This window comes from Lissotriton vulgaris, chromosome 5 (genome assembly GCF_964263255.1).
Source record: "Lissotriton vulgaris chromosome 5, aLisVul1.2, whole genome shotgun sequence".
In the NCBI taxonomy this organism is placed as follows: Eukaryota; Metazoa; Chordata; class Amphibia; order Caudata; family Salamandridae; genus Lissotriton; species Lissotriton vulgaris.
Window position 1 is genome coordinate 1,152,511,521 of NC_141693.1, and position 27,166 is coordinate 1,152,538,686.

The 27,166-nt window shown below is 42.9% G+C and overlaps 1 protein-coding gene across 1 annotated transcript in view; it reads right to left on the bottom strand.

The window, feature by feature from the left end:
• SHTN1 (shootin 1) overlaps positions 1–27,166 on the bottom strand; it is a 630,861-nt gene that overhangs the window by 239,158 nt on the left and 364,537 nt on the right. The window contains exons 8-9 of the mRNA XM_086922914.1: positions 21,344–21,438; positions 6,767–6,913 (exon numbers count right to left, since the gene is read on the bottom strand). Of these exons, the coding sequence (XP_086779040.1) occupies positions 6,767–6,913; positions 21,344–21,438 (242 nt within the window). The remainder of the gene's footprint in view (positions 1–6,766; positions 6,914–21,343; positions 21,439–27,166) is intronic.

Sequence of the window (27,166 nt, forward strand, 5' to 3'; positions counted from 1 at the left end):
TTAAATGCTAACTGAAGATATTTCACCAAAACAAACACGGCTACTTGGACTCTGGCACTCAGTGGAATAAACCTAGTGGACAATACCCCCTTCTCAGCTTTAAATCTGAGATGGGTTATTGTCAGCATATCCATCAAGGATCTTAAGAATGTGTTATCTAATAATTCAAAATCAAGGGTTGGCAGTGTACTCTGCTATGTTTTCCTAAATTTGCACTACTCTATAAAACTACACCAGTGTAAGAATAGTCATTAACTAAATCAAACGCCTCATTCTATGTACAACGATCTACCAGTGTTTTTTTTTTTGTAAAGGTTGGGTTTTACAGTCGTTTCCCAGACTAGAACCATGCCTGTGTTCGATGTAAGGCTTCTGAGGGCATAATGATATACACAGTTTCATCAGTATGTTTCATGGCATCATACTTCCAGGACACCCGCCTGAGGGGGGTCAACATTCCAATATCCTTGGAGCATTAACAAAAATACCTTCTGTGACTCTTTGTAGGAGAACACCCACCACCCACCTCACCTTCTAATACTACCTGGGTGTCACCATGCATCCAAAAGTTTTTCTCTAGCAATGCTGCCACCTGCCGCTGTGGAGCTAAGCAGCTCTGTGTTTGCTTCATAATTCCCCAGAAATGACAGAGAAGCCACATAAAAGTGCCACCTTTGCATGGTGATGTATTTATCTGATTTTGCTGAGGGTAAAAAATTGTTGGGCCCAGAGTGTTGATTACTAATTTGTGACCATCTTTGGTGCTAAAATAGGCCACTCCACAAAACAGTGAGGGGGGGGGGGGGGCAGTGAGGAATCTGCGGGAAGAGAATATACACCAGAAAGAGCATTACCAACAGTACGAAACTTGTTCTGATGGATACTTCTAACCCCAAATTCCTCAATGTAGAAAAGGTAGCAAAGAAGTACCTCCCAAGTTGAAGGGTCTGTAGAGTGGACTCATCAAAGGTCCTGCAGGACCAAGATGTGAAATATCCTTCCCGCCGGACCAGACTTTCAACGAAGTAGTGCTTCCTGAAAGTATGCACCGCTGCCTATGTCACAGCCTGGCAGATGTTAAGGACAGGCATGCCAATGCAGTGGTAGCAGATTTTATCCTGATGGAATGAGCTGGCAAACCTTCTGCCTGCTGCTTTATCGCTAGAGCACAGCAGATCTTAAGCCAGGTACGATTCACCTTGACAGGATCCTCTTCTGCACTGCCTTCTCTTTTTCGCCCAAGAGAACCATACACAAAGCTGATTAGCAACACGGGTCTTTGGTAAGAGTAACATAAAAACTTAAATCCCTTTTGGATCCAACTTATGAAACCTCTCGTCCTCTTTTGAGGGATGCGTGGGGGCAAAGAACACTGGCAGGGTGATGGATTGTTCCACACAGAAAAGTCACGACTTTAGGATAGAAGGCCACCCAAGTCCTCAGTACCCGTTTGTCTGTGAAAAGGTGGTGTAGGGCACTTGCACCAAAAGTACATGGAATTCACTCATGTTATAAGCTGAAGTCATTACAATTATAAAGACAGTCTTTTAAGTCATTAGACACAGTGAGCAGCTATGTATTATCTCGAATGGCGTACACATGAAAAACATCAAGATCAAATTAAAGACCCACAATGGCACGACTAACCGCCCAGGAGAAAACGTGTGCGCGATATAAAAAAAGTTAGTCCAGAAATGTAGAAAGGCAGAAAGGGCTGAAAAATAACTTAATAGTTCCCACTGAAAGGTCTTGCTGGGACAAGGATGAAAAACATCCTACAGCTTGGAATGTAAAGGGTCAATTTTGCAGATACCTCCCTAGGGCAAAAATCTGTCTTAGCGCCTGGCATAAAGGGAATCTGTGGAATAGCATCTGGGAGCAAGAATGACATCCACTACTTCCAGCAGCATATCAAATGCATTCAGCTGCCGTTGCTCAGTTTCCATGCATGGAGGTGTAGGTTGTGCAGGTTTAGGTGAAGGGGCCTGCCTTGCTGCTGCAACTAAATGGCAGCCTGATCGAAGCACAGATGCACACTGACTGTTATTTCCAGATACCACACTCTAGTGGCCCAATCTGGAGCCACTAGGATAACGTGGGCCGGGTTGCTCTTGATCTTTTTTCAGAACTCAGGGAAGAATGTGCAGAGGTAGGAATGCATACAGGAGTCCTGTGTTCCATTCCAGCCGTAAGGCGTCTCCTAATAAGTGTTTTCATGGAACTCTAATGCACAAAACGTTTAACACTGCTCTTTCTTGACTGTGGTAAAAAGATATTGTAGAGGCCTCTAAACTGCCAGAAGATGCCCTGAGCCACCTCAGGATGTAGACTATTTGTGAGACTCCACTCCACTCCACATGGCGTAAGAACATGGCGTGAGAACCTGGCATAAGAACCTGGACCAGCCTTCCCTTGATGGACAACAGTAAGCTTCAGAGCAAGATGAACGACCAGCAACTACAACAGATTGATATGGAGCTGGGCTTCTGTCAGAGACCAGAGTGCTCTGATCTCTACCTCCCCCAAATTACCTCCTCAATCCAGCAGCAAAGCATCTGCCACCACCGTCAGTTCTGGGTGGGGAAGGGAGAGAGGCTGGCAAAGAGACCAACTTCAGTTTGTAAGCCATCTCAATTAAAATCTGAATGACACCAAATAGATTTATTTGATGCTGAACCAACTGGAACTTCAAATTACATTGTTCAACCTGCATGTGCCACCTGGTGGTAACTGACAAGGAGGATGAAGCAGGCTATGTGTTCAAGAAGCCCGAGAGCTGCTTTCACTGAGATCAGGGACTGAGACTAACATCAGGATCATAGCCCAATTGCCCAGGGCCTGTTGCAGCAGAAGGAAGGGCATGTACTGCACTGTATCCAGGATAGCGCCAAATTACTATAAGTCTCAGCGAAGGAGTCTTTTGCTTATTCTGCTCATTGAATATGAATCCAAATGATTTAAGGAGGATTGAAGCCATCTGAAGGCGGGCTACAACTGACTGTGGCGAGCCCACCTTCAACAGTCAGTCGTCGGGGTAAGGAAAAACTGGTATCCCCAAACTTCAAAGATGGGAGGCGACCACTGCCACAACTTTCTTGAAGACCTTAGGAGCGCTTGTGTGGCCGACAGGAAGCAGGATAAACTGAAAGTGCTCCTCCCCTACCTTGAACAGCAGGTAACGTCTGTGAGACTGCATTCTATAGGTCCAAAGAAACCATCCAGTCCCCTGGTCAAGAGCAGACAATATCTATGCCAGCGTGAGCATTTTCAATTTGTCCTTCAACAGGAAGGCATTCAGAGGTAGAAGGTCCCAAATATGCTGGAGGTCACCATCCTTCTTCGGCACAAGGAAATAGCGAGTGTAACAACCATCTCCTCTATCAGAAACTGGAAGCCTCTTGATAGCACTGCAGTAGCCAACATGCATGCCTCTTGTACAGAACGGAACGGTGCTCCTCTGAGAGGAGTGCTGATGTGGGGGTAAAGTTTGCTGGAGCAAAAGAAAGGCTTGGGCACAGTCATGCTGAAAAATTTGTAGGACCCATCTGTTGGAAGTGGTGGCCTGTCATCTTAAGAGGAAATGCTGAATCTCCCTTTCCCTCACACACAAAGGATGGGTATAAGGCACTAAGAGCAAACTAAGGTAGCTACGTGGCTGTTGCCAGAGGGCATGGTGACTGGGATGGCTGGCACTTCTGCTGACCTGCATGCTGCTTGGCACACCAACGTTCTGGCCTTAAAAGGATTGGGGCAACTGCTGCAGTGGTGGGGAGAATGTCGTTTTCTATTGACTGCACCCCTGAAGTAGCCTCCAAATTTTCTGAACAGATGTGGGAGCTGCTTAGTAGGAGACAATAAACGAGTGGCTACACTTTTGCTCTACTTTCTTTAAAATGCTACATGGAAAAATCGGCTTTTATTCACCATCAAGGAGAGAGCCATCAAAGGGCATATCCATGACAGAGGCTTTGCCAATCTCCAGAGAATTGTGTGGAAAGCATCCATGCGTCTCAGTGGAGCACAAGACTGGTGCCAACCACCAATCCCAGGCAATCCATAGTGTCTATGTCAGTACAAATCACATTGTTGGTCATTTGTTGCCAGTCATCAACTGTCTGCGCCAAAGTGGCCCAAAGGCGCATTGGAGGATGCCTGAAGTGCACCAAAGATTTGCAGCATGTTTTTCTTGAAGGCTTCTGTCAGACGCTATTCCAGAGGGCCACAGGGCCCAACAGTGGCCCCTGAGCAACTGCACGTATCTCTTCCGCACTTGACGCTCAGTGTTAGCGCTGTCCGAGCAGTCCAAGGCTCTCTCGGGTGGGCAATCTAGATCCAGATTGTTACGATTATGAGCAGGGATGAAAGAGGCCTTTGTTTGCAAATCAGACCAATTTTTAATTTGTACTGACACTTTGTATCTGTATTTTGCCAGGCATGGGAGATGCCATGCATTTATGTTTGCTGCAGGTAATCTTTGAGGTAATATCAAGGAAATCAATAGTAAAATATGGCCCACCTGGCCATAAAACTGCCCACAAACTGATCTGTCACAGCAGCCTATCGTGTATTGCCCGATTGCCATTTGGGCCAGTCTTATTCCGGTTATAAGTCAGACAACCCTGCCAGAGAAGCACTTATCTGCAGTGGTTTTATGTAGATGCATGAACCCTCGCCACGCCCCCTGAAAACAGTAAGCACACACAGTTGATGGCGTTTTTTTCAGAATAAAGGGGTGTTTTTTAATGTACACCCAACACAAGAAACGTGTGTATCAGAATGGTGGATTTTTTTTTTTTTTAGTAAGTTCAAGTAAGTTCAGCCATCACAATATAGAATAAAAAGAACATTAAAAAACATTTTACAGTATACTTTCCTATTACCTATAACAAATTAGTCTAATATGCGTGTGTATACACGTTTGGAGATATAGATATATATATATATATATATATATATATATATATATATATATATATATATATATATATATAATATAATATACACACACATGGATCATCACTCTGCCAATTGAGAGTAAGAAAGGAGAGGAAAATGGTTATATACTTCTAAAATATGTAAGGCCCACAGTTATATCATGTAAGTCTGCTGTTAATAGCTCCTGCTGCCAAGTTTAGTGCTATGCTTCAGGCCTCCTTACTAAGCGAACAGCGGACCACATGCAGCCCTGTTTATGTTCACTAATTGAGGCTTGAGTTGAAGCCTAGCACTCGACTTGGAAGCGCATGCTACAGTGTATTCGATGTCAGGGCTGGTAGAACTGACACCAATGCGGTGTTAATCTCGCATCTCCATTAACTGACAAGACACCATTCAAAGAAGAAGTAATGAGGGTATACTTCGTAAGGCTGTGTAGAAACATGGCACGCTAGCAAACCAATGTAATCACAATAATCAAAATCACCAATGTGGTAGGAGCTTGTAAGCCACTGCTTTACTTTTTAAGTAGTTCAAAAGACCAAACTTCTTGATATTTGTGATGCCTCATATGTGATGCAGATTTGTTGTCAGTGGCACCACCGTTTCGATCAAGAAAATGTTACCATTTGTGAAGTTCATTGAAAATGCAGGCTATGTTCAACTCCAAACTCATAATAATGGTAATCAGGATTATCAAAACCTCTAAAAAGGGACAGGTAACAGCTTCAAGATTCCCCAATATACCTATGTTACATACACAACGCAATTTAAAAATCTCCTTTACTGCAGACACCCAATGCTTCAAACACTGTCTTCACGTGATCCAGGCCTGAATGTCAAGCATCTACATGAAGCTCAACTCAACAAGAAAGAATTCCTATCGTTTGCCTAGAATAACAGACACGAATATGTACAAATGAGGCTCAACAATTTGACCCTTGACAACTTCAAACCCTAACTTTCAATAAATACAAGGTCAATTGGACTCACCCTGGACACCAACTTCACTCGTACAGAACGCAATGCCTAAAAACACAGACTGCCGAGTACCTGCCTCGGCGATGCAACGAGCGCAAGGTAAATGGTTTGATTTATTTATTTACTTAATTTACTCGTGGACGTCACACGTCTGACTTCACTACACCCCCACCCTGCCCCCCCCCGCCCCTCCCGCAGAACTCCCACTGCGCGCCTCCACTGATCACAATGGGTTAACCAACCACCGAGTTCACTCAGATCACTCCTAGATCAAAATATGTGGGCCACCCTGCACTAGTTTGTTGAAAGTTAACTTTCTAGCTCCTTCCTTCCTCTTAAAACCGTAGATACACAAAGACTGGATAGAACATTGCATTGACACATTCCCCAGCGGTCAAACTACAGATAATGGGCTCCACTGTTGCTCTGTACATTGTGTTTGCTGCAGATCCTTGACAACAGGTGTAGGTGGGAATGGTTGTAAACAAGATGCTAGAAAATGTCTATTATCTGCATATTGTGTTGTGGTTGAAAGGGTGACGTGCGGAATGCTGCGACTATTGGTCGAACTGATCCTCAGGCCAAATGCCACTAAAAAGGCTTTTAAAAAACAAACGCATCCACCAACCATCCACCTCTACTACTGCTCATTGACTTACTGTTGGTCTTAGACCCTGTACAGCCCTCCGCTGCCTTTTAGCTAGGCTCGCACTACAGCAGTGCAACATACAGTTGCACAGGTTTACACCTTTCCGAAACACAAGAAAATAAAGGATGGGATTCAAATCACTTGACAGTTCAAAAATAAAACGAGGACAATGCTGGAAACGAAGGCAATTGTCTATGTTACCTTTTGTTGATGGGCAATTTTTTCTTCTTCCAATTTCTGGGTTAATTTGGCATTTTCATCTAATGCCTTTAAAAGCTGTTCATTGGGTGCAGCGCTCTGAAGCAGAAGCTGGCTTTGCCGTTTCATTTTATTCTGTTCAATGTACATCTGTAAAATTAAATGCATGCTCGGTTATCAAGTAAGATTTTCACAGTTCTACAAACATGGAGACAGCGAACACTGTTGGGGCCCAATAGAGTTAGTCTGTATTAAAACAATGTAACTGATATCCAAGTACTGCGCATGTTGAATGTGTTGGTCATTTTTCTAAGAACGCGGCTTGTCTGATCCCACGGAATGCCATGCTACCTTGACGCCTTTGCTCATCTCCCAATATCCGGGCCAGTTCGGACATTCTTTCACTCTGGCATTCCCCTGGCAGGTTACACGCTAGAGGCACCTTTCGAGGTACATTGCTCAGCAAGACCCAACCCTGAAAGCCCCACGACCCCATTCAAGTCTTGGCCTCCGGTAGTTCGGGAAGGTTAGAATTTCCTTTGTAAAAATGTCATCTTTACTGCATTTTCATTTCTGTATTACATAAAAGAATGCCAGTAAATCACTGCAATGACAGTGGCTTTCTTAAGAACAGTACAGGTTCTTACAGGTTTAACTAGTTTGTAATTCCCCCTCCTCTCCCTCCCACTCTTCCCCTACCCCAAACATTGTTTCACCTAGGTCAACCAGTCCCACCAGATAAATCTAAAGTCTCCCAGTAAGCCCCACCCTCTCCAACAGCATGTGGTTGTGTGGGAATAAAATCTATTTACCTTCATTAGGGAGAGATACCAATCGTATAACAACTTATAGCGAGTCCAGGGCCGGACCGGCTGTAGCGGGCACCGGGCGTGTTCTCGGTAGGCCGGAGTGGTGGGGGACGGTTTTGTTACGGAGGTTTGAAACAAGGGTGTATATTGGCCCCTATATTGTTTTCTTTATATACGGCAGATCTTCCTACTTCCATTTCTGCTTGTGATGGGCAAGCCCCGAAAATTGGAGGATCATCCATATCGGTATTAATGTACGCAGATGATATCCTCATTTTATATCTTACCCCAAAGGGCTTGTCTAACCGGTTACAGGCTTTAAATCAATTTGCAGAAGCACATTACATGAAGATTAATGTTTCGAAAAGTAAAATAATGTGCATTTTTGGAAAGAAAAAATGTAGATCTGAAAATTATAGTTGGGCCATAGGAAGGCAGAAACTGGAGGTGGTTAAAACCTATACCTTCTTAGGCAAAATCATTTCTGCAAACCTAAGTGAGAAACCCCACATTGAGCACAATGCACGTAAAGCTTCGGCTCATGGTATGGGGTTAAGTTCCCTGTATAACGCAACTGGGAAAAGACACTTTACACTATTTCTGGAGGTATTTAGAGTAAAGATCCCTGCTACACTACTGTATGGATTAGAATTAGTGGAGTTAAATCACTGAAGATTCTTGCAAAAAATAGAAGGAAAGGTGATAAGAAGAATTTCATCTCTAAATACAGCTTGCTCCGTATCATCATGCAGGCTGGAATTCGGACTCCGAAGTTGTTGGGTACAGGGGTTGATTGCCCTCGTAAGGTGGGTTGCCCGTTTAGCGAGAGGTAAACCGGGTACCTTACGGGAAGCCATTAAAAATGAACTCCTGGGCAATTTTAACGAGTTTTCCACGCTGGTTAAGAACTTTAGAAAAGCTGTAACTCTGTTAGAGTTGGAAGTAAGCACACTGTTTTACTTACTCCTACTGAACTAAAGTCTAAATTGAAATGTGCATCGTGGGAACTCAGTTTCAAAATGGATAGGATTGCCAAACAAGGGAATAGAGAAAGGCAATCACTGTTAATTACTTATACACCAAAACTGGCCCAACAATACCTTACTTGGAATATTCCCCATAGAGTCCGTAGATTATGGTACCTTTTAAGACAAGATTTGCTCCCACTTAATTGCCTCTTTGCAAAATGGTATGGTGTATCTCCTATATGTAACTTTTGTAATAGTGCTATACAGGATCGTAATCACGTCTTGTTTATCTGTCCCGCATTACGCCCATTGCGTTTTAATTGGTTAAAACCTATTTGTTTACAATTGGGAATCCTAAATGTCAAAACTTTCTTCCATGCACTTTACTGTCCGCCAAATGAAATGTTCTGTTTTAGAATTTTTAACTTTTTTAAAGGGTTTTTAGATATTTATTAATGTTACATGGAGAAGTGCTAGATGATTCTTGCTCAGAGAATAAGTTGTGTTTCCTTATGTTCTGTAACCTGTGTTTTCCTTTGTAATCATTATTGTATAATTGTATGTGTATTTTATGTGGCCCTCATTTGAGAGCCAAAACATAATAAACTTAAACTTGAAACTTGTTACGGAGGGATGATTTTGGAGCAGTGCTGAAATATCGGCCCCCTGTAACAAATGTGGCATCAGTGCTTCTCAGTAGTACCTCTCCTCTCCCCCACCCCCCACCTCTTCAGGGGCCATTCGAACTGAACTGCCAGGGCTGGTATGTGTTCCCAGTCCAGCCCTGAGCGAGTCTCCTGTCCAAGGATGCTGTGTGTGTTTTGTGTTAGGTCACACCCCAGTTACAATTTAATTGCAAGTATTTTTGTATATGGCCTTGCATCAATGTTAATTGCTTTTTGATTATATGATACCAAAGGGGATGATGGACAGAGCGCTTGAGCAAATCAAACACTCACCCCCAGTCAACTGATCTAGGTTTAATCCATCATCATTCTTTGGCTCACTCCACCACCCCAGTTCAGACACGGCCATATGCAAATCAGTCTGACCCTGTGCCTCATGGGAACAGTCCAGCCCAAACTGCCAAGCCATGGTCCAATGCATTTACCTAGCAGGAATTCTCTGGAAGAGTTCCAATGACAAATGGGGTCACTTCATCTGGGGTAGTATTTAACTGAAAGCATTCTCCTCTATGGGATTGGATATCGGTTCTTAGGGCTGGAACTCAAAGCAAAGCTTAATGCATTATCGGTTGTTTTGGTCAGGTGACTGCGAATTCCCAGTCAGGGCCAACTCCATCAGTGCATGAACTGAACACGACCGTACCAATTTGGTCTTGCGGAGAAGAGGCATTAATGCAATGCTCACTAATAAATACTCAATTATTGAATACATCTGGTGAGCATGTAAGAAGAGCATGACGTTTATCTGATCTGGGTGATCTCTCCATGGATTCAGGTGCCAGGGTATCTGGGAAAGTTATAAGGAAATGATTCTGTTCGATATTAGGTGCATGCACGGTCAATATTTTGACTTCCTTAGACTCCGCCCTAAAAAGACGCAAACAAAATAAGCAAATACGAGAGGCTTTGTGTAAAGTGCATCCATTCGGATCAGAGTTTTCTTCTGCCGGTGCCAATCAAGTTAATGAGTGGGGCCGCAGAGAAAACAAACTAGACCCTGGGTACATCTAATGGCGTCTGAGAACAAAAAAAATTAAAAAGAAATAAGCAAAGTGCTAGACCTCACAACTTTGCTACTCCATGTCTACTGCACAACAAGGTTACACTACAAAAAACAACACAGCGCACCAACTCACTCAACCACCATCACCACCTACACACACAGACCCATCAAAATTGCTATCCTCACACAGCTAATACCAACACTAGGAGCACATCTGCTGCAAGCCCACAAAATACTTCTCACTTCTTCAAAACAAAATCACACTATCGCCAAAGCACATTCTCTAAACTGTCTACTAATAAATGCTCGATCACTCTCTAAAAACAAACATCACATCTACGACCGTCTTAGGGACGCAAAACCGGACATACTATTTATAACTGAATCATGGTTGGGAGATAACACTACTTCAGTCCTGCATGAAGCCGTTCCTCTAGGCTATCAAACTATCATCCAAAATAATATAGGCAAAAACGGAGGTGGCCAAGCTGTTGTGTTCTGACAAACATGACATTACTAAAGCTGAAGACATCTCCATAAAAGATTGTGAGGCCCTTTTCATCAGATGCAATACTACACAGTTTTCCTCCTGTAACTTCCTGCTCTTTTAAAGACCACCTAGCAATGCAACATTCCCAGACACACTTCTAGACACAGTTTCAAATCTGATAACACTACACTCCAGCCTATGATTTCTGGGTGACCTCAACATTTCGTTTAACAAGCCCCACCTGAAAACAATCATCGCTGGCCTAGACGCACTGAACCTGCATTAGATTCTCCACAAACCAACACATATAGTTGGACAAATCATGGATGTAATTTCTGCAAATACAAAACTAGTTACTTTTCAAACAATGACTCCGGTCACATGGTCACACCACCCACCATTTGCTTGCTTCCCAACATAAAACACTCAGCGACGTACCTATAACCACCATACGTGCATCCACATATCGACTGTGGAAGAAACTCAATTCGGAACACTTAGAAACACAACATACACCCAGTACAGATCTAGACACAATAAATTCTGTTTACAAATTATATGAGTGGCTACAGGAAGCTTTCGATATCCAGATGTCACTAAAAATCACACAACAGAACACAAGAAACAAGTACTTTGGAGAAATACAGAGATAAAAGCTATTAAACATCGAATTAGAAAGCTGCAACATGCCTGGTTCAAACCAAACAATCAAGACAAGGTTTGCCTACAGAAAATTAACAGATTATACAAGTCGGCTATCAAAAAAGCTCAGAAAAGATACTATTCAGACAGAATTTCAAAAAGCTAAATGTGCAAATAAAGAATTCTATAAAATTCTCAATGAATTTTGAAAACCAAATTGCCTAGAATGAGCTCATCCCTTTACTCAAGATTTCACAGATGAACAACTGTTAAATCATTACACAGCCAAAGCACACACGTTGGACTCATACTTAAAACAAAGAAAGCACCAGCACTGACCCTTTTCCAAAACAATCCAAGAATACTCTAACCCAGCCTTTCCGTTCCTTCCAACATATTTTACACTATAAAATTATGTACCTGATCAAAGCAAGGAGGCCTGCCGGCAGCCCTTCTGACCCGTGTTCACCGCAAACCTTCATGACAATTATTCTAACAACCTCGGATGACACTCCAGTAAAAAGAATCAACAATAATTCCTTAACTACCAGAATATTTCCAGAAGAACTCAAAGTTATACATATGCCCATTACTGAAAAAAAACAAAAATTGGACCTACAGAACCCTGACAACTACAGACCAATTACAAATGGACCTTTCCTTGGCAAACTGATAGAAAGAGCAGAATTCACCCAGATGTCACCATTTATTTAAGATAATGCCATACTTTGAGACTTCCAAATGGGATTCCATCGAGGAAGAGGCTCAGAATCTGCCCTCGTTGCCATCTGGATGACCTGAAGAACACAGCTGACCGCAACAGAGTTACTGCGCTACTTCTCTTGGACCTCTCAGCTGTCTTTGACACGGTTGACCATGACACTGATACAAAGACTCTACAAAGCCTGCATGGAGGGGACTGCTCTAGACTGGATCACATTCTACCTTCGTAACAGAACTGTCATCCATATCCCCCCTTTCTCGTCCAAACCGTACTTCACAAAAGCAGGGGTCCCTCAAGGCTCTCATCTCATCCATGCTTTTGAAATTCTACAAGAAGTCAATACCAGCACTGATGGATCATTTTTACCTCATGTGCTATAACTATGCAGCAAACAGGCAAATACTCCTTCAACTGAAATGCTTCAAAGACATTGGAAACTCACCAATTTTCAGTTGTCTCAAAGCCGTGGATCAATGGATGAACTGGAGCCATCTCAAATTGAATGCTTCCAAATCAGAAATACTCACAGGTGGCGACTGAAACATTATGACCCACTCAGCGCATGGCCTGATGATCTGGGAACACCGCCTTAAGTATCAAAGGAAGTAAGAAACCTAGGAATGACTATGGACTCCAAGCTATCAATGAATGCCCAGGTGGACAAACTAGCATTTCTCAAGTTTTGCTACTATAAAAACTCTGCGACGATTCTTCCCCATTTGGGATTTCCACACATGGTCCTGACTACCTTCATCCTTGTTCTGTCCAAACTCGATTACGCCAATATCCTCTTCCAAGGATCACCTTTAAGACAATGAAAAGATTACAATGGATTCAGAACTCTGCTACCAGACTACTTTTACATATAAAACTGCAAGATCACATCTCGCCTGCCTTGAAAGCCCTGCATTGGTTATCGGTTGCCATAAGATTCACATTCAAACTGCTTTGTATTACCTACAAATTGATACATGGAACAGGACCGCTCTTCATCAGGAATAAAATCACCAAACACATTGAACAAAGGAACCTTTGCCCTGGGTGGCACCTAGCCTCAAAATATCAGTGTACAAGAAAAAAAACATGGGTGGCACATCCTTCTCTGTTCAAGCATCCAAACCCTGGAACTCCTTACCCCCAACATAAGGATAACCACCTTACCAAGAATTGGCTCTTCCCCCACATAACCACCATGCACAAACCAAAATATACAGCATATCTCTCTGTATAAAAGCATATATTTGTACTATAGATATGTACCTATATATGTATATTGATTTGTATAAACATGTCGAATAATTGTTTAAAAAAATAGATATTAATTTGTTCTGCTTAACAACTGTACATATGACTGCTAGTTAGATTATTCTATGTTTTTAAGAGACTGCATAAATAAGTACATCTTTTATCATAACTATCTACAATTGCTTCACTACTGAATTACAAAAATATGTTTAATCAACATAGACTACCTTCCTCTATGCAGCTATATACCTTCCATGTACTTCTGGATCTATATATTTATTACTTTTTTTCTAATTCAGCATATCCAATGCAGTACCCAATTTGTCACCCTATTCTGCTATAAATATATCCTCTACCTCCACTCTCTTTCACCCTAAACCCACACCACTACAATGATCCCCAAATAACCCTTTCTAGACTCTTCCCTACTCTACCCCTCCTTGCATCATCTCCTACCTCTTACTATACCGATCTCCCAAAACAAGCCTTTCTAAACCCTAACCTCTGACTCTTCCCCCTCCACCTCCCTTTTACTCATCCCAAGCCTCCTCCTACTGCTATGAGCTCCAAAACAAAAGACAATTCTAAATCCTTCTCTTCTATCCTTCCACTGTACTTTTCAATCCAAAGAACAGACTAACATTTCTACCACACAAATTAAGTTCATATTTCAGTACACTACTTCACCACTAATCTTTTTATGGGTTCCAGAGTAGCCTGCTTCTCGCAGAAAAAGCACTTCTACACCTTATCAAGGGTAGCAAGCGCTATGTACATGCAAACATTTTTCCCTCTTCTATCCCTCCACTATCCTTTTCAATCCAAATAACTAACATATTTACCACTCAAATTACTTTCATTTTTCACTATACTAATTCACCACTAATCCTCTATGGGTTCCGGTGTAGCGTGTCACTCACCCAAAAAGCATTTTGATGCCTCATCAGGGATAGCAAGCGCTATATAAATGCAATTACAATACAATTCGACCTAACATGTTTCTTGCATCTGTTTTGCTTTTACTGGTAATGGAGTCAAAGCCCAGTAATTTATGAAAGAAAAGAACCACACTGTTGTACATAGTTCGGGATAAGGACAGGTATGCTATTGTTTTAAGGTGAAACTCATTGAGTCTCCTCAGATGCGTCTTGAAGTGCTGAAGCATCATACCTTTCCTTTCACGGAAGAAGCAAAAGTTTGACTCTCTTGTTGCCCAGTTTAGCTCCTCTGTTTCCTATGAGACAATTCTAACCATTAATGTAGGACAGAATGTATATTTTTACCGGCTTCTCTTGGTGACAAACCCTTGTGCCTTCTCCCACTATGGACTTCTACCACTGCAGATCCACTGAACCACCACTCATGACCTATTATGCCTTCGCTTCCTCAGAACATGACTCCTAAACATGGTAATCTTTGAACAAACAACTATTAAATCATGAAGAAACAGATTTATCCACAGGCTGAATCCAGTACTTAGGGTTGGTTTGCTCCTCTCTGGGAGGACCAAGGTGGGTCGGACTGTAGCCAGCCACATTGCGCTGGGAATATCTGGCTATCTTGAGAGCCCAGAAGGCTTCCCCCTCGGGTCCAAAGGTCAACACCACAGTACCAATTAAAGGAGGGAGAAAAGTAAAATAGATGGCAATCTTAAATGCCTTCCACTGGCAAAGTAGAGATGGAGGCTACGGTCAAGCCCGCGGGAAGACACGACCTGACATGCCCGCATGGCTCTTCATCAGAGGTCCTTGCTACTAAGATGACAAAGGTTGATCTGTGCCTCCAGATCAGCGGTTTTAATTTCAGTGCTGGGCTCTAGCTACTTTCGCTATTTGCTCTGGTCAATCATCTCAACACACGCCTCTTGAGGTGACCCATTTCCCTACTAGGATGGTCTTCGCTGTGCCCAAGACAGTGGTTCCACTGGGTGATATGCTTCTCGGTGATCCTCACTGAATTGGATGACCAACATCTGTGCTGTTTGTATCTTGTCTGTGACATGGTGGCTCTTGATTTGGTAATCAAAGCAGATGTCAAAGATGTAAGGCGTTCCCGAATTTGTCAATGATTGGTCTTCTGAACAGGGTGGCTGAGACAATGTTTCCATATTGTGAATACTCAAAGTTCTGAATCAAAAACGATTCCATGTTAGTCAAGGCTCAGAACACTTTCCCTTTTAAGCACTGGAATTTAGCAAGAATGTCTCTCCTTACTATAGTGTCTGCAGTTATCGTGGGCCTCTCTCCAAGCGGACCTTGAGATAGTAAACCACAGGGAGTTCAGAGAACAAGCCCTACCAGAAATGGTTCCAAGTATGCTCCCTCAGCACCCTAATCCAGTCCCTGAATCTTGACATTCTTGTGCAAACAGTTTTCAACATTTTTGCACTTTAGAGTACAATTTTCAGTTTGTACTGTGACTGTAGTTGTTTTGAGGTACTTTTATGTGAATTTGAGATGCTCCACCTTTGCTTCTGTTTTTAGTAGTTTAGTGCCCACCAAATCAACATCTGGGCAGATTGTGGCAATTTTCGCTCCCAAATCCTCATTGAGGTCTATGAGGCCCGTGGTAAGATTACTCTTCATTTCCTCTTTCAATTCCACTTTGAAGAGCAGCAGGCTGCCCAGGTCTGCTTTAGTTAGTGCCTCAACATCATGTGTGTGCAACTGTGTGGTGGGGTGCCGGACGTAGGTCAGGTAGGGTGTAATGGGCAAGTCCTTTCAGTGCATCCACTCCCATAAGTGCCCACCAGACCAAAGTGTGGCAAAGCAAAGTGAGGGAGCCTGGAATAGAGCGCATGTTGTTGCATAGAACTTAGCAGGACGTCATTCACATGCTGTGAATATTACTGCAATGGTGGAATACTCATAGCATACTTAGGTGCACAGTAAATACTACTGTATTAGAACATCAGCTGACTTGGCAGCTGTCATTCTAGCATGGCTGTAGGACAAGCGCCCCTGTCAGCATCTAAGATTTTATCTCATAATTTAGAGAGTCAGCATTCTCAGAGTTATTGTGCTCAGAATTCAAACTGTCAATGGGTGGACTTCTGCACACGCCCCACAGCATTCATCCGTGCTCTGCCCCAGGCGCCCATTTGAATCCAGAGCAGGTTACTGTAGTCTAGTCCATGACCCCAGGCGCTGCGCAATCCAGGAGCTTTGAAGGGAAGCAAGTGGGAGCAACACAACCCTTTACCATTGGACCCTGCTGGTGGCCACCAAACCCAGCCGATGTGCCTCGGGGACCTTACCCTTTGTGCTCCAACAGAGACAATACTCTGCTGCACCACCACTAGGTGTGAGGGCAGCCATAGCAGCCTCAGACTTCCAGGTAACCATCAGCCGCAGTGTTGAATGCGCAGTCTTGTTCTTGCAGCCCATCTGTTCCTCCTATCCAGCTTTTACCGTGAGTACAGCAGTGATATGGCACAGTCTAACCTGGTGTTCTCTCGCTCTACCCATTTCATCTCTGCTAGGGTAGGCCCAAGCACCATGAGTCTTTTCAAATTAGGCCATAGTTACACTCGCCGTTTGAAACTTTTTTCAACGCTTTGTTTGGATTTCAACCAAACCCTTCCTAATGGAAAGGTCTATCCACAGGGATTTCAAAACCTAGGAACCACTGTCACCAAACAGGACGCAGTTTGGAAAATGAGTACACAATTAGGACATTCTACATCCTTTATACTTACTTTTATATGTAGACCTTTTAGGCCAGTGCAATTTCCAACATTACTTATCTCCTACTGTCCTCCAAGACTGCCTAAAATTCAAGCAAGCAGTCAACTGTTTTCGATTTGATGTTAACCAACAACACAGTTCCTGACTGCCACTCAAATACCTCCTTCTCAAAATCTTCAAACGACAGTGCACCTGTGGATGCATGCTCCTGTGTGTGTCAAACCAAAACCAGCAACAAATAGAAGCCTCCTGATACCTAACCTTTCCAGCACCTCCCTTGAATTTCACTGGCAACAGATGGCACCACAACTATTCAAGTTCGGAGGATAGAAAATAGTTGTTAGTAATATGTATAATACCAACAACACTGCAGAAACGCACTATGACAGGTTACTGGGCTGAAACATTTCTTTTAACTAACATTCCTGGCTCAACCTATGAACTTCTTTCACTTAACCAGTCCCATCTCGACATAACGTTGGAAGAGATGGTAGAATCCCAAACTTGAAAAGGGACTACAATTGTTATCAGATAACCAATGACTCAATACATTGAAATACTCGAGGAAAGTCAAAATATCTACCTTACCATAACAGCATGGACGCAATTTAGGAGTCACCAGGAGTCGCTATTGCGACCCCTGGCATTGCCTTTGAGACCCCTAGCGTTAGCAGTGGCAGGAACAGAAGCAGGTGGCCCTTATGGACGGCCTGTTTCTGTTTTTGGTCAATTTTTTATTAGGCCAATTGTGAATAATATTTCATTATTCGCTATCAGTTTATAGAAAAATGGAGTACAAATAGCTGGAATACGACTTTCCCTGGCAACTGAAGTAACAAAAAATGCTTTTAAATGTATGCATATTGTGTGCGTGCTTGCAGTTTAGAGTGTGTTTATGTAAGTGGGTGTGCGTGTATGTGTGTGTGAGAGTGTGTGTGTGTGTTTAAGCATATGTATGTGTAAGTGAAGGTCAAGGAGCATGTGAAGTCACTTCCGCTACCCCAGACATTTTGGTAAAAAGACGACCATGTATCAAAATATAAATACTAGGAAACACGTACAGCATTCTGCAAGCCAGATAGACTTAGTCAAATAAACCTTACTACGATCGGGTGAAAGATAAAACTCACGAATTATAAGAAGACCTATATCATAAGATATATGGCTTTAAATGTGTCTATTCTTAATGGACTAACATCTTAACAGTATATCTCACTGGCAAATAAAACTGGCATTTTTCTCAGCAATGCCAGGTTGTCGCTATGGATCCCACACCACAGTTAACATTATCAGATGTATTACTAGTTAATATACTCTTACAAGTGATTAGAAAGACAATTTTGTGAGACTGGAAGAGAGCAGACTGATGTAGTGTCCACACCTGGTGAGCCTGCCAACGCTTCATCTGAGGAGCAGACAACATCATTCTCCATGAATCATCCACTGGGATTGCAGCTCCCAGTGGAAAAACAGACCTTTTTTCTAGAAAAATCAAAACCTTCTTGAACAATGATAGTATCTCCACCATGCAGTAGTTTTATCCCTAGAGCTACGACCTCACACCTTCTAACCCTCCTCCCACCTACTCCCATGATACATACAACACTTTTTTTTACTTCCTATAGTCTCTACACCAATATCATTATATCATATTTTACAACACATAATAAATATTCTGCGTGTCTGTGTATGTTTATTATGTACTTGAATAATCACACCACCTCCTATGATAATGCATTTTGTTTAGTTAAATGGTTTTAAATGATTCCCGCAGATATGCCGCTGTATTTGTATACACAGTGAATTTCTTTTTTTCTCTACTTTTTTAAAGACATTAATTTTTGAAACAGTCAGATGCACAACCCAATGTATATATTTAAAACACAGGCATTTTTCTAAGTACCTTACTACACGAGAAACAAAGAGTGTAGCACTAGCCACAGTAACAGAAACATTAGTTGGCCAGTGAGTGGGCAGCTTAATAAACCAAGACCAGAAAGACAATGAACTCACCAAACTGAAATAGCCCATTTAGTCATAATATGTTAGTTAAAGTCACACACTTTTAATGTTCATATGTCTGCAATGCTAGGTTTGAAAGAAAAGACCATAGTCACATAGTTCTAAAGTTGAATCACAAAGGATGGGCCAAAGTCCTATTCCTGGGCTGGATTACGCACGTGCCTAAGGGCCCAGACGGCAAACGTGCTTGGTTTTTTTGTGCCTTGAGAACAGATGGCCACAGAACCTTGAGTTGTCCCTTCCTTAATACTCATCACATGGGCGCACATTTCCTGTACCCTCATCTACGTACCCGAGAGGCGGTTGCCCTTGTACTCAAGTCCTATTACCAACGCAGAGGCAAATAGGTTTTTGGGAAACGCCTATTAAGTGGAGCACAATTAGCACCCAATAGTCAGGCATTCCAGGGTCCCCCCCACCCCCGATCTGCCTGAGTGTGGTCTCAACCCTCTCTCATGAGGCAGCCCGGACTGTAATGCTAAATGTGAGGGCACTGACCTATGCATAAGGATGACATTCTAAGGCACGAGCCATGAAGCTGCTGTCCTAAGTCACAAAACACGGGAAAAGCCATATAGTTACAAGATTAAATTACAAGGAATGGAGCCATATCTAAACTGCTACACTGTAAAGAAAAAAGGCACAGGCACGAAAGAGCGAAAGCCACTCTGCTCCAGGTATAATGTTGCAGGACTGTAATGCTAGATCACAACATTTGGGCCCCGGGCAGATGGCTTCAATTCTAAGCTACAGTGGGTACCAAGGGCATAGTGGCAATATCAAATCACAATGAGCAACCATGCATGAACTGCCAAGTTTCAATGAGACAACCAAGGCCAAATGGGAGCAATGCCAGCTCATATAGCTTAGGCCTATGCCACATAACTGCAGCTCTAATTCACACTTTGTGGGCCACAGACAAACTAATACAATCCTAAGTCATAAGACACTGACCAAGCATAGCTGCAATGCAAAGTCACACGACATGGGCTGCTGCCACGAAGCTGCTATATCAAGTCATAAGACAAGTCTCTATCGCAAAGCTGCACTGCAACGCTGACGCATGGCAAACCCGACACAGCTGAAATGCAAAGTTCCAAGATTTGAGCCACAACACCCACAGACACTCTCCTAGGTACACACATTGACAGGTTTTTGACCTACAACGCTCTGAAATGAGCAACTAGTTGGACATCAGCTAAAACGACACCAAACGGACAAGGTCTGATTTACCTACGAGACTCTTCTCAGGAGGACCCTCTAGATATGCAGTGACTGTTGCCCTGTGAAATTGCCCCTATATTCTACCCGCTATGTCTGCACTGAGGACGAGATGGGAGGGCAAACGTGGCGAAGAACTCACTGAAGGAGAATGGGAGCAAGTACTGGAATAGACTAAAAGCGTGCTGAGGAATCCCATCTTTAAGATCACCCGGCTTAATTACAGGCGCCAGATATAGCTGTACTTGCTAGAATATCGCATATGTACCAAGGTGCCTCTGATAAGTGTGGTTCTCCGCAGGGAGACTTAATTCACATGGTATGAGAAAGCACACAGATTCACCGTTTTTGAAAATAAATAATCACACTGCTGCAGGTGACCGATGGGAGGCGCATTCGTGACCTTGAGACGTGTTGTTGGGATGTCTGCACAGAACTAAAGGTTTGAGACAATTGTGCAGATTCATAGATCTGGCCCTGGCGATAACCAAAAGGAATGTCGACATGGGTGGAAGGCCACCAAATTTTAAAGAGTGGCTTAAGGATGTGGAAAAATGATGGAAAAAGCAAACATGTGGAAAAATTGAATATTGTACAAAAGCACAATGGCGCAGAAATGAGGATAGGACTGACTGGTAACCATAGCAGCAAAGTAAGACAAAAGACACTGTTTATAGGTATAATTCTAAAGAATGTATAGTGTTATTCTCCTGATGTTGTTGAACTCAACTAGGGCCGGAGTCCCAAGTGCTTTGTACTGCATTATCTGAAAAACCTTAAAAAGAGCTATTTTACAAAATAAGTACAGACAGGGAACGAGTTCTTCCAGATTAGCCTACGCTCTTACAATGGCTATTTCAGAAACCAAATAGATTCTCTTAACCTTGCCCCATCCTAAACACACATTAAACACTGAAGCGCACCTGCTTGTTCTGTCGCAAAATAAAACAACTGTGCTCGACACTCAAAACACATTTCAGGAATCCCGGTGTGACAACGAGAGACCACAGCCTGTTCCACACACAAAGAGCTCGGGAGGCAGGATTATAGCGGCCTTCTACCGGCTGCAGCACAATGAACATACCTGATGCGCCACTGACTCTGCAGTCTTCCGCAGATCTTTCTCCAGTTCCAAGTTCATCTGCAGTTCTTCATACTCCTCTACAGCGAGCACCGACACTGCATTTGGAAAGAATGCACAAGAAATTAACATTAAATAGAGAGCGAGCAATTCTTTTTTAGAGAACACACTGAAGTGAGCAATACAAAATGCTTAAAAACCCAACCCCAAGGTGAAACTACTTTCCCATTCTGAGTTTCTGAGGACAGAATTGGGAATAACAATCTAAAGCAGTTTTGTGTCCTGCGATTTCCACATCTTTTCCCCATCACCAACCTCTTTTACCCGCACAGAATTCCTGTGGAATCAACCTGGAGGAATTCCTGTACGGAAAAAGCAGTGGAATAAAGTCATTTTTAGAATTTGAATTTGTAAATCGGTTGAAAGGACTGTTTTGCACCAGATTTTCATTTTATCGAGACTTTCTGAATTAGGGTATTAGAGTCTTCATTCAACTTGTTGCATTATAGAGAGGAAACCTGAATTTTAAAGTATTCCATAGAAAACGTTCTGACAATGAATTATTCAAGATTCTAGTTAAAAGTTATAAGTATGAGTTATTACCATTTCTCCTAATTGTATTCCAGTTTTTTTGGACTTAAGAGTCAATAAGTGTCATAAAAAACCTGTGAGTACTCAATCCATCACCTACTGCAGTGAATGTATCACTCCCACCAAACACACTTCACTCACCAGTGACCACCATTTTGAACTTTGCCTCCCCTCCTCCAGGTATCAACATTAACAAAGGACTAATGAAGCCTGAGTGCCCCTGTATTTGCCCCTCCCACCTAACAATAGAAACTAACGAAAGACTACTGTAGCTTAAGCTCCTCCTGCTCATCGAATGCGGTAGCCATCTTGGAATGGTTTGCCCCTAAACATAAATTAAATAAATAGACAAAGACTGCAACGCCATGTCTAGGAGTCTAACAGCCTGATTCATCATTCTCCCGTTTTGCAAGCCCCTAATAGCGATTCATAGCGAATCGCTATTAAGGACTCGCAAAACGGGATTCATGTAGAAATTGCATAAAGAAATGCGATTCCTACATATTCCTTATTTGCGATTAGCAAATTGCTAATCGCAAATAAGGAATAACTCGCCATTCATTCCTATGGGCCAAAAGGCCCATAGGAATGAATGGGGAGTATTCCTTATTTGCGATTAGCAATTTGCTAATCGCAAATAAGATAGCGATTTGAAGGGTGCCAGGGGTGTCCAAAGGACACCTTGTAGCACCCCTCAAATGAAATTTTACACAGGTGTTGCACACACACATGTCCAAAGGACATGTGTGTGTGTAACATGCAACTCAGAAAAATGCATATAAAAGCATTTTTCTGAGTTTTCGCAATTTACCACGAGGTCTGACCTCGCGGTAAATTGCGGCCAGAAATTGCGAATTCGCAAAATAAAATTGGATGATGAATTGCATTTAAGGAATCTCAAATAGAGATTCCTTAAATGTAATTCCTCACAAAATTGCGAGATCGCAATTAGCGATTTTTGCATTTGGGAAGCTGAATCCCAAATGCAAAAATCGCACTCGCAAAGGGCCAGATTCTCAGAATCTGGCCCTTTGCGAGCTGATTTCGGCTTCATGAATAAGGCTGTAAGACTACAAGTTGCGGTTATCTCCTCTTCCCTGTAGGGTGTAATCCATTCGTAACCAGACTTCACAGTCTTTAACAATGGTCCAACAAAAACCCCTCAAGACAGCACTCATGCATTATGGACCCACCCCAACTCATGGAGCATAAATTATGCTAAAAATCTCTCCAATAATGCTTAAAAGAATTTCAAACACAGAATTCTGAAACAGCACTCGAAAACACTTATAGTTTACATGTCCCACAGCATGACCAACGGCAATAAGAAAACGGACTTCGTCTTTTACACAAAACCGCCTACAAAGTGGAAAATCATCTTCCTTCTCCACATTCAAGTCACTAAGTCAGTAAAAAGATCCTGTGGATCTAAACTTTCCAAATCTGCCTCCCCTACCTTTAGAGGGGAAATTACCAATTCGATCTTCAGAACAGGGAACATTCTCATACAAGCTACTGACTCTCGCCTCATCATCTGTGATCGTCACTTCCTGTCACTATTCACCTCATTAACTCAACAGAGCCTTGTGACCCAAACTCCTCTACCCCCCTCCCCCTGACCAAAAACCCGGAAGCAGTCCGATCTCCCCCCCCACCAATTCACTCTGCAACTCAGTAACATCCTTCATCGCTCATTTCAATCACACTGCCCCATTTTCAAAATCCGCCGATAAACATCCACTAGAATGACCTGAACAGCTTCCACCCTGACCAGCAAACCCACGGTTACAAAACTCTTTGAGGCTGACCCGAACTAAGCAGGCCGAAAATAAGTTACAGTCAGTCCGCTATTGAACTCACTATAGGCACTCCCCTCTTAACCACGGCAGACCCAACTCTACTCGTTCAAACAATCTCCAATTCCAATGCTGACTATATTCCACATGGCCAACCCAGTTCAACTTCCAGACCGAATGGCACCGACATCCCCCAAAGCATAGTGCACTTTCCTTCCTCAGTCCCAAGAACCGCAACGCTCCCTCCTAATCTCAAGGCTGGAAGCATCATGACCCGACTCTGCTCGTTCAATCTCCAATTCCGTTGCTGACCCTACTCTGCACGCTCAAACCACCTCCTCTTCTAGTCCAATGACAATGGCCACCCCCACAGCCTAGCGCGCACTCCTTCCTCAGACCCTAGACGTGCAACGTCTCCTCCTAATCTCAAGTTTGGAAGCATAAATGACTCACTTACCCAGCTCCTGATCCAAATGGAGCAGAAACTCAACTCTCTAGCTGTCGACATCTTGCATCTACGATAAGACATTTTTAGTTGGGTCAAGCCACCCTGCTCGCACACTCTGGGTAGTTACAACCCGTCTTCCCACACAGTCCCTCCCACTGCCTTACAATGCACACCATGGTCCTCCGCTCCCTTGATTGGTCAGGCTCACAGACCTCTCCGAGCTCTCCGAACCATTTCAGGACTGGAAGCTTATGATATTAACGATTCTGACCTCTCAATGAGCCAGAATACGATTCATAAGCCACCCTCCACAATCCCAGTAATAGTCGGCACAAATAGAATCCCTAGAACTTTCCGCTCGCCCAGACCACCCACTCAGTTCACTACTATTTATACATTACATTTCAGCAATGATAATCCCTGTCCTCTAAAATGCATGCTCCTCAACTGTACATCAGCTGGGCAACACGCTACAGATATCGCTGAGGGTATACTTTGTGAGGAAATAGATTTCGCCTTCCTGACTGAATCCTGGCTTGATGACCACTCTACCCCCATTCTAGACCTGCTTACCCTCCACCATACAACATCATCAGACATGACAGACCAATAAGAATGGGTGTTGGACTAGCTATTATTCACAAAGAAGAAATACAGCTTTCCATGTTACAAATCGCAGAATACTTGACCTTTGAGTACCTTGGTGTTAAACTTACAGTCAAAGGCTCCACTCCCAACAAACTTCACACCATCTACCACCCTCCTGGTGAACGTGCCCTCGTAACAGAAGAGCTAACAGACCTAGTCACACAATTCTCCCTGACGTATACGACGGACGTGTTCCTGAGCGACTTCAGTATCCACTGGAACAACCCAGAAGACACCAAAGTCCAGAACCTCTCCAATCTTCTTGAAATAAATGACCTTAAACAACTCTGCAATGAACCTTCACACTTTAAAGAAGTCATTCCAGATGAGAGTATCACTAAAAAAGAGCTGATGTCACTTAGCTCGATCTCTACCATTAACTGGTCCGACCACCACTGCGTATAGTTTAATATTGCCAGATCCCAACCAGAACAATCTTACAAACTTAAGTACTGGACCAGGAACATCAAACAAGTCCCAATCACTGAACTAGGATCCAGGATTCGTGCCCAACTACAGCTTCATCCTCCCACTCACATGGTTGATGACCTCACGGTACACTTTAATACATCAATGACGGAGGTGTTATATCAAGTGGTGCCACTCAAACTAAAACAATCGAGATCTCTCAAATCAAAATCTTGTTCAATGCAGATCTTAATAACGAGACTCAACAACTCAGACATGCAGAGAGGACATGGAGACAACATCCCCTACCCAATGCACCTAGCTTTACTTAGAACCGCATGGTTGTCATATAAAAAAAACCTAATTTTTAGAGAAAAGGCCTCTTTTTTCGCACCAACTAGACAGTGCTAAGAATAGACTCACAGAGCTCTTCAACATTGTTAAAAGACAAACCACCCGCGCATTCCTACACAAAATAATTGCCACCAATGAATGCTGCAAATAAAAAATTGACAGCTTCCCAGATAAAGTCGCAAAAATTCTTCAACCAAGTTACAAATCTGCCTTCCCTCCTAACCTGCCCCACCATGCTCACTAATTGCCAAATGGACCTAAATTATACTAAGCACAACCATGACTTCACCCAACTGAAAAACGATGCCAATTGGTCTGATTTCAAACTCATGAATGAAACAGAAGTCTTCAACATCATTGCAAATTTAAAACCTACTTCTCAAACTACGGATTCCCACCTACCCACAACAGTACACAATCTCAAACACATTATTGCCCCTTTCTGAACAAAATTATTTAATCACCTCTCACCTCAGACTGTCTACCGGACTCCCTCCAACTAGGGTAATTCACACCCATACTCAAAAAACCAGGGGCAGACCCTAACAATCTCAACAACCTCAGACCTATTTCCAATCTCCCGATCCTAGCCAAAACTATAGAGAAGTGTGTTCTCCAACAACTTAACGTACATATAGGTGATTTCATCCTCCATACCACCTTCCAATCAGGATTCAGAAAAGGCTGTAGCACTAAAATGCCATGCTCAATATTTCCGATGATATCCGCAGAGCCTTAGACGGAGGTGAAGAATGTCTTCTCATCCTTCTTGACCTATCAGCGGATTTCGACACTGTAAATCACTCAGCTTTACTTGAGACACTTAAGATGTGCTCTGGTATTAATGGCACAGTACTAAAATGGTTCGCATCGGACCTTCAACACTGATCACAACAAATTAAAATCAACTCGTCTCTCGAAGTTGTCTCTCCAAGCCCTTACCAGTCACTCTTTGTGTACCCCAAGGCTTCATTCTCTCCCCTTCCCGCTTCAATCTCTTCATTGAACCCCTTACAATCATTCTGAAGCAAGCAGGAGTCAAATATTACCTGCAAATGACACACCACTCTACTACAAAATCATATCACCCAGTGACATCCTACACCTCAATGACACTAACCAAGATACAAACTTAGTTTAATTCGAACCACTCAGAGTTGAACCCGAACAAAACAGAGTTAATACTGTTCTCCCGTAAAAGTAACCACCTACCAAACTAAGACGGGCTCAAGAACCTGCATGCCCTAAATTGCTCCCTGCCCTGTCCGACTCAGAAAAGTCCTAAGACATCACCCTGCACAAGAACTTGTCAATGAATGATCACATCAAAAACTCTGCCAAAGGAGCGCTTTACTCGCTAAAACACCTCAAGAAAATTAAACCTTTCATTCCCCCTGATGATTTCAAGACAAAAGTACAATCCCTAGACCTCTCTAAATTGGACTAAGGGAATGCCATCTTAGCAGGGACGTCGAAAACTCACTTAGCCCCCCTAAAGTCAGTCCTAAACATGGCAGCCCAGCTCATAACAGGTGTTAAATTTTTTGTACACATAACACCAGCCCTGAAGTCCCTCAACTG